Raw genomic sequence first — 12,976 nt, forward strand, 5'->3', positions numbered from 1 at the left:
CTGTACATATATAATTATATACAGCAGATACCCAGGTTATACCAGCATGCTCCATATCACTATATACAGGAGATGTATAACTTATACCAGCTGTACATATATAATTATATACAGGAGATACCCAGGTTATACCAGCAAGGTCCATATCACTATATACAGGGAGATGTATAACTATTACCAGCTGTACATATATAATTATATACAGCAGATACCCAGGTTATACCAGCATGCTCCATATCACTATATACATGAGATGTATAACTTATACCAGCTGTACATATATCATTATATACAGGAGATACCCAGGTTATACCAGCATGCTCCATATCCCTATATACAGGAGATATATAACGTATACCATCTGTACATATATACTTATATACAGGACATACCCAGGTTATACCAGAATGCTTCATATAACTATATACAGGGGATGTATAACTATTACCAGCTGTACATATATAATTATATACATGAGATACCCAGGTTATACCAGCATGCTCCATATCACCATATACAGGAGATGTATAACTATTACCAGCTGTACATATATAATTATATACAGGAGATACCCAGGTTATACCAGCAAGGTCCATATCACTATATACAGGAGATGTATAACTTATACCAGCTGTACATATATAATTATATACAGGAGATACCCAGGTTATACCAGCATGCTCCATATCACTATATACAGGAGATGTATAACTTATACCAGCTGTACATATATAATTATATACAGGAGATACCCAGGTTATACCAGCATGCTCCATATCACTATATACAGGAGATGTATAACTTATACCAGCTGTACATATATAATTATATACAGGAGATACCCAGGTTATGCCAGCATGCTCCATATTACTATATACAGGAGATGTATAACTATTACCAGCTGTACATATATAATTATATACAGGAGATACCCAGGTTATACCAGCATGCTCCATATCACTATATACAGGGGGATGTATAACTGATACCAGCTGTACATATATAATTATATACAGCAGATACCCAGGTTATGCCAGCATGCTCCATATTACTATATACAGGAGATGTATAACTATTACCAGCTGTACATATATAATTATATACAGGAGATACCCAGGTTATACCAGCATGCTCCATATCACCATATACAGGAGATGTATAACTTATACCAGCTGTACATATATAATTATATACAGGAGATACCCAGGTTATGCCAGTATGCTCCATATTACTATATACAGGAGATGTATAACTTATACCAGCTGTACATATATAATTATATACAGGAGATACCCAGGTTATACCAGCATGCTCCATATTACTATATACAGGAGATGTATAACTATTACCAGCTGTACATATATAATTATATACAGGAGATACCCAGGTTATACCAGCAAGGTCCATATCACTATATACAGGAGATGTATAACTTATACCAGCTGTACATATATAATTATATACAGGAGATACCCAGGTTATACCAGCATGCTCCATATCACTATATACAGGAGATACCCAGGTTATGCCAGCATGCTCCATATCACTATATACAGGAGATACCCAGGTTATGCCAGCATGCTCCATATCACTATATACAAGGTGTTTTATAGACCAGGCAGTCAGAAATCTTTTCTCCTTAGGGAGAGCAGCTATATACGGTGAGTGAGGAGACTCCATAGGTGGCACCGTGGAGGATTTATTCCATCTCCCTTATTTGCATAGACAAGGCAGTGCCTGTTGATTGTGTTTCCAGCAATGATCGGTGTCCTTTGTGTTTCAGGCTGCCCTGCAGGTAGGTGGGCACGGAGAGAGACTTCACCAGTGCAGGGAAGTGACTCTCTTGACCTACAAGGCCATCCCTATGCAGGTAGATGGTGAACCCTGCCGCCTCGCCCCCTCCCTCATTCGCATATGCTTAAGGAACCAAGCAAATATGGTACAGAAGAGCAAGAGAAGAACATCCATGCCCTTGCTGAATGAGTGAGTCACTGCGCCCCCGGTGGTAACAGATAGACATTGTATTCTTTGGAGGTCCTAAGTTTTTTGGAGGCTCTGCCAGAAATATTGGTTTATAACTTAGTGAAAGTTTAACCTGCCGACCCTAAACGGATGCGCCGGCCAAAACATATACAGGGGCATTGATAGAACACCAAGGAGGGAGACCTCATGTCATGCATCGCCCCTCGGGCCTTGCACCGGTGTGATGCTTATCTGGAGTGCCGTGACCACAGCGCAGAGTGTTTAAGCAGAACATGTTCTCAAGCATCCCTCAGAATAAAGGGCCAAAGTACGTTATCCCGCAATCCACAGGATGAGTATTACCGCTGCGGGCCGTGATGGAGCGCTGGTCATGTGTGCTCTCCACCTCTCCATTCATGTCAGTGAACTGTGAATGGCGGATCACTTAACCCTTTAGAGTCGCGGCCATAACTTTTGTTTTTCCCGTCACTTCGGCCGCATGAGGGGTGCTTTTTGCGTAATGAGCTGCAGTTTTCATTGGTGCAGTTTTTGGGTTCACACGATGTAAAACTTTTACTTTTTTGTATAGGGCAGGGAGAAAAAACACCCAGAGTTTTTTTTTCTCTTTGTTTTTTGACCTGATACATTCTTACTGCAGGTGAGATTAGAACCGACATTATCTGTGCTTTTAGGTTTTTCCACTTTTGGGTGGAAACGTTTTTTGCTGTTTTGCCGTGTTCCCAATTCCATATTGTTTTTATCTTTTCGCCGTCGGAGCTCTGCGAGGGCTTTTTTTTCTGTAGTCTTTATTGGTACCATATTGGGGCACATTCGGCTTTTTTTTTATCCCTCTTATTGCATTTTTTGAGAGGCAAAAGGAAGAAAGAAACATTTTGGGTCGTTTTTTTTTCGAGCCTTTTTTATTTTTACAGCAATATAAAAAGTGTGTTCAATTTACTGTACGGGTCGTTACGGAAACGATGATATTTATAAGTTGGTTTTTTTTTTGTTTTTTTTTTACAAAGGACAGAAAGGGGAAAGTTGTTTTTTTTAATCACTTTGGCTTTTTAAAACTATTTTATCCTCCTTTAGGGTCGCTTCAGACGAGCGTGTATTTTGTGTGTGCATACGTACGCACAAGAACACACGTCTATAAGCCCCAATGCATTCCCTATGGTGTGTGCACATGTCTGTGCTTTACAGGCGTGTGCCTGCGAAGATAGGACATGCGTGCACCACAGGGAGTGCACACATTATTTTCCATGGAGCCGTGGCTGCTGCCGCCGTCTCCATTGAAAACAATGGTCTGCCGGCTCCCTGCATTGTTTTTCATGGAAGGGCTTTACATATAAGCCCTTCCCTGAAAAACAAGAATTTTAGTGTAAAAAATAAAAAAATAAACTTACCCTCCACAGCTGCCGTGTCCCCCGCGGGGATGAAGAACACATCTGCCGCATGCGGCAGATGTTTCCTTCATCCCTGCTAGTAAAAAGAATTCCCTGCTGCAACGTGTGACAGATGCAGCAGAGGAATTCTTCAGTTTCCTACCGCAGCTGTCACACATGTCAGCTGCGGTAGAGGATTCTGCTGCCGGCACTCCGTCAATTGTTTTCAGGGAAGGGCTTTAAATATAAGCCCTTCCCTGCAAATCCAGTAAAGGTGTTGTAAAAAACAAAAACAGTAGATACTCGACTCCCTTCAGCTGCCTGGGCACAGCCATGTCTTCTCCTGCTGTCCCCAGCTCTGTGGTGCTGATCTATCAGCAGGCAGGGATGTAAAATCCCCACCTGCTGAAAGAGCTGAATGTGATTGGCCGAGGTGCTCAGCCAATCACAGGCAACTCTCACCGTATTACTAGCGGGGATGAAGGAAACATCTGCCACATGGAGAAGGCAGTTACACGAGATGAGCCAGGCTCGCTCGAGTAACTGACCTTACCGAGTGTGCTCGCTCATCTCTAACAGCGAACATAGGCCATACCAGACCAGGAAGCCATTGTCTGTTGTCCAGTTGCCATGGCAACCATTGGCCCCCTAGCAGTAGCAGTGGTCCTGTGGCGGGACAGGGTTAAGGGCGCTTTTACATGGGATAGGATATTCCACAGGACGCTGCGGGAAATCATTTTCCTTTACATTTCACCTCTCGCTGTCATAGTGGTGTTCATACGCTTCACTGGGGGGGGGCGATAGTCTGGGAAGAAATGACGGGCAGTCATGGCGGACGTCACCGAGTCCGTGTAACAGGTACCCACAGACACGCAATGACATATAGATTCATTTTTCTTCTGAAAGGTCACCCTGAATAGCCATGGACGCTAGGAATGCTGGGTAACAGCCAGTACGGTCACCATTACCGTTTTCCTAGCATCATAAATGGCAAGCCAAAGATTTAGTGCGCCATTTTTATGTAGATTTGCCGCTCGGGATCCAAGAAAAGCTGAGTGAGAACCAACAGAAGCGTCGTTACAATGGTAGATCTGCCCTGCAGGATATCACCGGGCGACTCTCTCACTAGCAGACCGGAACCTTCCTTGTGCCCATTGTTTGTAAATACTGGCAAACCGCTTCATTTAACCCCTTAAGGACACGGTCTGTTTTGTGACTAAGGGGACAGTGATTTTTTTGATGTTTTTCATTTACACTTTTTAAAAGCCATAACTTTTTTTTCATTTTTCCGTCGACGCGGCCGTGTGAGGGCTTGTTTTTTGTGAGATGAGCGCCCTGTTTTATTGTTCCCATTTCGGGGGACATACAGCTTTTTTTGAGCAAGGCAAAATTAACAAAAAAAAAGAATTTTGGGTCAGTTTATTTTATTTTTTTTTCCCGTTTTTTTTGTTATTTGTTTTTTTAAAAATGTTTTAAATTTTTTTACAGTTTTTTTTTTTTTTTTTTTTTTTTTACACTTCTTATGTGACTTGAACCTGCGATGCTAAGTATTATCGCTAACAGTAGTGATCATAGACTATGGCAGACCCAGATTCTATTGCCTAGTGTGCGGTTGCAATGCCAAATGTCGTCCCTCTGCGCCCTTCCTTTGTGAAGCCTTTACATGCTGCGATGAACCTTCAGGGGTTAACAGCGGGGCTCGGTGTTCTCACCGATCCCTACTGTTGCAGTGTGAGAATGGAGTCACAGCCCGCTTTCGCTGCAGACGCTGCTGATCCATAGGACGTAAGTGTAAATCTATCTTCAGGGACCCCAGACAGGACGTACATTTATGTCCCAGGGCAGAAAGGGATTAAACTATATCCGAGGATGGAGCCAAACAACGGAAATAAGCCGGACACCAGAGCGCAAGTGTGAACGGAGCCTTACTGAGAAATGTTTGGGTCCGCTAGTGAGAGAATCACATTGAATTCAATGGGAGCTATGCGTGCAGTACCAGCTCAGGCCTCTGCACTATGGACGGAGCTGTCTGCTTCCAGCTTCATCCACAATGACAGCGGAGCCGGCAAACAGCTGAGCAGCCGAGATCCCAAGTGTTGGAGCTGACTGATAAATTCCGAATGTTCTATCCTGAGGATAGGTCATCAGTCGTAAAAGTCTCAGACAACCCCTTTAATGACAAATCTGCCTAGTTCTACAACAGTAGGGAAATAGGGCATGTATGATGGCATTTCTAGTTAATGTGCCATTCAGAATACTAGGAAAGCTGTATAACCCTCCCCCCCCCCATATGACCAGCAACTTTTCTAGTATCCTGAATGGCAAACCTATCAGTATGTAGACAGGGCATAGCTGTAATTCCGCCCATCTTGGTTGTCACCCAGCTTTCCCAGAAATGGGTATCTACTGGAGGTTTTCTTAAAGGGCCATGCGCTGTAATATTGCCCGGGCCGTCCTGTAGAGCGATGCATGGGTGTCACTCCATCAGTTGTGTAACACTCCTTTTGTTCCTGTTAATCTGTTGTGTGTCTGTCTCTCCTCTTCTCTCTCTCCTCTTCATGCTCTCTCACCTCTGGCTTGCACTCTGTTTTTGTGCTGGCTTTGTGCCGTCTGCCACAGTGTCCATAAAGTGCCCACCGCTGACCACCGACGTGTCTCCGCTCCCCCAGACTCCTTCACTGTGTAAGTATGCCATGCTCCTGGTCATTGCGACTGGCAGCTCCTCCTCCCCTCTCACAGCGTCTCAGCTGCCCGCTCTCTACTTATGACTCACTTGTTGTTTCCGTGCTTTCGCCCCGTGCCAGTCTCATCATTCCGGCGCCCCCACAAGGCTCTTCGCTCTTGAGATGAGTTTGTACTTATTAAAAGACGAGTCTCAGTCCAAACGATTGTCTGTCTGCGAGCCGCCAGCTTGTCAGAGAGAACAGCAAATCTGCATGGAGAACAATTAGGTTGTGATTACACGGCGCTCCTCACTCCTCTCATGGATGGGCAATCGACTTCTTAAAGAGACTCCACTATGATATTCATTCTAGCATGGAAAGTTCTGCAAGTTTCTACTGTACTCTGTGTTTCGATTTGTAAGATCTCTTCTTGCTGTCAGTGAATGGAAGGCTGAAAACACATCATCCCTTTACCTGATGTGCCAAAAGTCATGGGATAGCAGTATGTAGATTGATGAAAAAGTCGCGTTACCTCCGGGGGACGGCTCGGGAGCGCCCACACCTGTATAAGCTAACTTATGAGTGAGGATGAGCACTGGCCAGCGTGCTCATGGTGAGGCGACGGTAATTAACGGAGTTCGAAGGGGTAGTGTTAGTGGGCGCCAGCCGGATGGGACGGTCCATGTCTGAGGTTGTGCAGCCATGCCCCCTATTCTCATTGTTTGGGTCGTTACCAATGCGTTCATACCGATTAGGTGCTCCTTTACTAAAAGTTTTTGGTAATTTTTTTGGGGGGTGGGGGGGAGTAGGTATTTTTTTTCTTTAAATTAAACTTTTTTGAGCTTTTTTGACACCATTTTTTTGTTCCTGAAAGATCTGATTGTTTGATCGCTAGGATTGTACACTGCATTACTTATGTACTGCATTCTACTAAACCAATGGCAGCAGCCGATTAGACTCTGTGGGGGGTGGGGTATAATAGGCTGAGTTATATGGCAGACATGGAGGCCTTTGTCAGGCTTCTGGTTGCCATAGGAGCCCATTGGTACCTTGCGATCACACTGTAGGGTGCCAGTGGGTGACAGAAGAAGCCCCCTTCCTCTGTCATCTGCTTTCATGCTGCACTTGCGGTTGACTATGGCATGTAAGGGGTTAAACTGCCAGGATCTGAGGTTTCTCCTCTCCTGGTGGTTACAGCAGGAGCCGGGCCGTCAGTAGTCAAGTCGCAACCTTAATAAAAGGGGGATATGCAGGTTTAAAGCCCATTAGTGAGGTCAGTAAAAAAGGAGTATTGGCCGTCACCGTGGGGGTTAGTGTCATTTGTGTTCCGGAAGTGCGTCATAGAAGGCGCCCACACCAGACAGCGCAGCGGTGGCCCAAGGGAGCTTATTAATCATGGACGGTGGCAAGTGGCTACAATTGTCCACGTAAACAGACAAGCGACTCCGACAGAAGCCACATCCAGTGCAGGAGCCCCACATACATATCCCGCAGGGCAGCGCAGGAGCCCCACACGTATATCCCGCAGGTCCGTGCAGGAGCCCCACACGTATATCCCGCAGGGCAGCGCAGGAGCTGCACACATATATCCCATAGAGCAGCGCAGGAGCCGCACACGTATATCCCGCGGAGCAGCGCAGGAGCCGCACACGTATATCCCGCGGAGCAGCGCAGGAGCCGCACACGTATATCCCGCGGAGCAGGGCAGGAGCCCCACACTTATATCCCGCGGAGCAGCCCAGGAGGCGCACACGTATATCCCGCGGAGCAGCCCAGGAGCCCCACACGTACATCCCGCGGAGCAGCGCAGGAGCCGCACACATATATATCCCGCGGAGCAGCTCAGGAGCTGCACACGTATATCCCGCAGGTCAGCGCAGGAGCCACACACGTATATCCCATAGAGCAGCGCAGGAGCCGCACACGTATATCCCGCAGGGCAGCGCAGGAGCCCCACACGTATATCCCATAGAGCAGCGCAGGAGCCGCACACGTATATCCCACAGAGCAGCGCAGGAGCCCCACACGTATATCCCATAGAGCAGCGCAGGAGCCGCACACGTATATCCCGCGGAGCAGCCCAGGAGCCCCACACGTACATCCCGCGGAGCAGCGCAGGAGCCGCACCCATATATATCCCGCGGAGCAGCTCAGGAGCTGCACACGTATATCCCGCAGGTCAGCGCAGGAGCCACACACGTATATCCCATAGAGCAGCGCAGGAGCCGCACACGTATATCCCGCGGAGCAGCGCAGGAGCCGCACACGTATATCCCGCGGAGCAGCGCAGGAGCCGCACACGTATATCCCGCGGAGCAGCGCAGGAGCCGCACACGTATATCCCGCGGAGCAGCGCAGGAGCCGCACACGTATATCCCGCGGAGCAGCGCAGGAGCCGCACACGTATATCCCACGGAGCAGCGCAGGAGCCCCACACATGATATCCCGCAGGGCAGCGCAGGAGCCGCACACGTATATCCCGCAGGTCAGCGCAGGAGCCCCACACGTATATCCCGCACGTCAGTGCAGAAGCCCCACACGTATATTCTGTAGGTCAGTGCAGGAGCCCCACACGTATATCCCGCAGGGCAGCGCAGGAGCCGCACACGTATATCCCGCAGGTCAGCGCAGGAGCCCCACACGTATATCCCGCGGAGCAGCGCAGGAGCCGCACATGTATATCCCGCGGAGCAGCGCAGGAGCCCCACACGTATATCCCGCGGAGCAGCGCAGGAGCCGCACACGTATATCCCGCGGAGCAGCGCAGGAGCCGCACACGTATATCCCGCGGAGCAGCGCAGGAGCCCCACACGTATATCCCGCGGAGCAGCGCAGGAGCCGCACACGTATATCCCACAGAGCAGCGCAGGAGCCGCACACGTATATCCCGCGGAGCAGCGCAGGAGCCGCACACGTATATCCCACGGAGCAGCGCAGGAGCCCCACACATGATATCCCGCAGGGCAGCGCAGGAGCCGCACACGTATATCCCGCAGGGCAGCGCAGGAGCCGCACACGTATATCCCGCAGGGCAGCGCAGGAGCCGCACATGTATATCCCGCAGGGCAGCGCAGGAGCCGCACACGTATATCCTGTAGGTCAGCGCAGGAGCCCCACACGTATATCCCACAGGTCAGCGCAGGAGCCCCACACGTATATCCCGCGGAGCAGCGCAGGAGCCGCACATGTATATCCCGCGGAGCAGCGCAGGAGCCCCACACGTATATCCCGCGGAGCAGCGCAGGAGCCGCACACGTATATCCCACAGAGCTGCGCAGGAGCCCCACACATATATCCCGCGGAGCAGCGCAGGAGCCCCACACATGATATCCCGCAGGGCAGCGCAGGAGCGCCACACGTATATCCCGCAGGGCAGCGCAGGAGCCGCACACGTATAACCTGCAGGGCAGCGCAGGAGCCGCACACGTATATCCCGCAGGTCAGTGCAGGAGCCCCACACGTATATCCCGCGGAGCAGCGCAGGAGCCGCACACGTATATCCCGCGGAGCAGCGCAGCAGCCGCACACGTATATCCTGTAGGTCAGCGCAGGAGCCCCACACGTATATCCCACAGGTCAGTGCAGGAGCCGCACACGTATATCCCGCGGAGCAGCGCAGGAGCCGCACACGTATATCCCACAGAGTAGCGCAGGAGCCGCACACGTATATACCGCGGAGCAGAGCAGGAGCCGCACACTTATATCCTGCGGAGCAGCGCAGGAGCCGCACACATATATATCCCGCGGAGCAGCCCAGGAGCCCCACACGTATATATCCCGCAGGTCAGCGCAGCATTCTTTATGTACGATGGGATATCCGAGCAGAAGTCCCACCAGAGGCCTCTGTTATCACCACAAGGCCGGGCACAGCGCCTCACCTGAGCTCGTAGGGTTATTACTGGACCCTCAATGACTTACAGACGGTACCAATTATTTCAGGCTGCCGTTGGATTCCTGTGTGACACGGACCCCATGAAGCCGCGGACCCCGGCTGTGAAGAAGGCACTGTGCAGGTTGCTGGTGGCTCCATACTGATGTGGGGTGTCTTCTTATGGCATGAAGTCTACGGGTCCGTCTACAAATATCATTGACTGCTGCCCACTACATTTCACTGCTTGGTGACCATTTGCTGCCCTTCATGTCCCCCACAATGATGTGATATTCCAGGATAATGCACTGTACCATCGGGCCCAAGTTGTCCGGAATTGGTTTTAGGGGTATTCTGGAGAATTCCTATGAATGACCCCAATCCAGTATTTATGGGACGTGGCGGACAGGCCATTCACACCCGAGATCCTGCACCTACAAATCCCCCGGAGCTGTGGGGGCATCCAGATGGCTCAACATCCCTACAGACGCCATCCGTTCACTTGTGGGATCGATGCCACGTCTACTTGCTGCACCTCTCCTAGAGGCTAGAGGGGTCCTGCACAATATTAGTTCCTGTCCCATGACTTTTGGCACATCAGTGTACTCGTATTTCCCGTGAAATAACAATCCTGAAGCATCTTTTCTTAGTATTCTGCATTGTGCTGTTCCTCTATTATTCCTCCTGGAAATGTAGGCATAAAATCCAACTTGTTGTTGCCATTTACCTTTTAAAAGGGGTTGTCTGGCCATTTTTTGACTGATGACCATTCTTCTGGATGGGTCATCAGTAGTTGATGGACAGGGGTCATCAGTCAAAAAATGGCCAGACAACCCCTTTAATATATCTGTTTTAGAACATACCTGTATTCCCCATGCAACAGACCTGCACCATCTTTTTTTAGAAATCTAGACTCTTCCTCTATTATTCCTCCTGGAAATGTGGGAAGAAATTACAATTTGGTATTCCCATTTATCTTATGAACTACCTTAAGTATTAGTAAATACCTGAATTTTGGATTACAACTGTCCTCTATTGTTCCTCCTGGAAATATAGGAATAAATTGACAAGTGGGTGTTACCATTGTCTTTGTCAATATAGGGTATCCCAACACAGATTGTGCTGTCAGCACTGCTTGGAGAGTGTTAGGGTGTTAATACATACGGTGTTTCTCCACCTCAACGCTGATTGTGGCCGGTCCACGCAGGCCATATGATGAGTCCGGTGCAATCAGTGGAGCATGTATTTGCACCCTTAGAGCATGTAAGGGCACACTTTTTAAAAAGGGGATAGATGGAAGCATATTCATGCATTTGCAGGAGGAATAACAGAGGAACAGCACAACGCAAAGTCAGTCCAAGGCGAAAATACTCCTGGACTGTTATTTTGTGTGCAAGTTAGCCTTAGACTTGGCACCATTTAGCCCAACAGGAACGAGAAGGGGAGTGTTAGGCCCCACCCCCTGCTTTTTGCCCCGCCCCTTTGCCCCCGAATTGTATTGAACCTGTATGCGATTTTTTTTTTCAAATCCTGAAGAATCCCTTTAAAGGCTTGCCCAGGGTTATAAAAATATGGCTGCTTTCTTCCAGACACAGCGCCACCCTTGTCTGTGAGGTTGTGTCTGGTATTGTAGCTCAGCTGCATTAAAGTAACTGGGAGCCGGTCTGCAATACCAGACACAACCCAAGGACAACGGTGGCGCTATGTTTAAAAGAAAGCAGTCATGTTTTTATAGCCCTGGACAACCCCTTTAAGACAGAGCTGTCAGACGCCCGTGTCCGCTGCACATGATCAGGGCGTGTGTTCAGCCTCCTAATGTAAATGAGAATGATTCAGTTCACTGACAGAAAGCAGAGATCTTGAAAGCAGTTAGATATGGACGGTCATTGGGTGAGCCCTGCGCACACTCCCACATTCTATAGGAAGAAGGGATTTGGCTTGCGTCCACTCAGCCCCCTCCTCTCATGGGCCCCGTAGCAGCCGCAGGGCCCGCTGGGAGCTGCATAATAATAGTATTGTGTCTCCTGTGCAGTTCGGACAGTTTCATCATGCCGCGCTTCTTCTCTCCTCAGCCCACATTCAATGCCCGACCGGCTACGTATCCGGGTGAACCGAATCCGCCTACAGGTGTACGAGGGGCTACATTTCGACAAGGACAAACTGCGGGAAGCCTGTGAGTGTGAAAACAGGGGCCACAGTACAATATGTGCTGCTAACGAAACGCTTTTCATTTTCTGACGTGACAGGAAGTGTTGACATATGGACATTTTGTGGATCCAGCTCACAATCCAAGGCAACGTCCATGCTAACCAACTTTGTACAGCACAGTGTGAACATTGATGCAAGCGCCGGGACTCAATAAAGCCGCCTACAGTACGGCGCAGTCAGCTATGTGCCCCCCCAAATCCTGGCTTCAACCAGATGAAATGTAGAAACATTAGTCAAGGCATTCATAGGGCATAGTAGCTCATGTTTAGGCCCCACCCTGTCTATGCTAAGCCACGCCCTATGTATCCTCTCCCAGCAATAGTTCCCTTCAGTGCCCCCCCTCCCCCCCTCGCACTAATAGCGCCCATCAGTGACCTCCTCACAGTATCTTAATAATAGATCCACACAGTGATAGTGATTACAGTGCGGTTACCTCCAGTCATCACACAATGTCATTCTGTGCTTTCACACAACTGTATCGAAGGAAAAGTGTAAAGCATCATGGCGTTCATAAAATAACGGGTCTTTAATAGGTGTTTTAGGTTTTAAAAATAGTACCGCAAAAAAAAAAAACTATATAAATTTGGTTTTGCCGTAATCGTACTGACCCGTAGAAAAAAAGTTAGCACATCCCTTTTCCTGCAGTGTGCACACCAAAAAATTAGACCTCAGAAAAAAAAAACACAATTGTGCCATTTTTTTTATTTCACCCCACTCTTTTTGTACGTTTTCTGGTCTCTGTCCAACAAAAAGCAGACCCTGCGACGGCGAGACGGTGGAAAAATAAAAAGGTTGTGGCAGCCAGAAGATGGCGGCGCAGAAATTATATATATATATTTTTTGTATGTTTTAAGACTTTTTAAAAATATATTTACATTTTTTAAAAGTAG

General features: G+C 48.5%; 1 protein-coding gene across 8 annotated transcripts in view; it reads left to right on the forward strand.

Moving 5' to 3' along the window:
- DGKI (diacylglycerol kinase iota) overlaps positions 1-12,976 on the forward strand; it is a 249,655-nt gene that overhangs the window by 182,166 nt on the left and 54,513 nt on the right. For 4 of the 8 annotated variants that reach the window (XM_066590336.1, XM_066590337.1, XM_066590338.1 and 1 more), the window contains exons 20-22: positions 1,784-1,983; positions 5,967-6,029; positions 11,951-12,051. In XM_066590336.1, the coding sequence (XP_066446433.1) occupies positions 1,784-1,983; positions 5,967-6,029; positions 11,951-12,051 (364 nt within the window). The remainder of the gene's footprint in view (positions 1-1,783; positions 1,984-5,966; positions 6,030-11,950; positions 12,052-12,976) is intronic. The other 4 variants (XM_066590339.1, XM_066590333.1, XM_066590334.1 and 1 more) reach the window with 1 other exon arrangement.

The sequence above is a fragment of the Eleutherodactylus coqui genome, chromosome 2, assembly GCF_035609145.1.
Source record: "Eleutherodactylus coqui strain aEleCoq1 chromosome 2, aEleCoq1.hap1, whole genome shotgun sequence".
NCBI classification, from domain to species: Eukaryota; Metazoa; Chordata; class Amphibia; order Anura; family Eleutherodactylidae; genus Eleutherodactylus; species Eleutherodactylus coqui.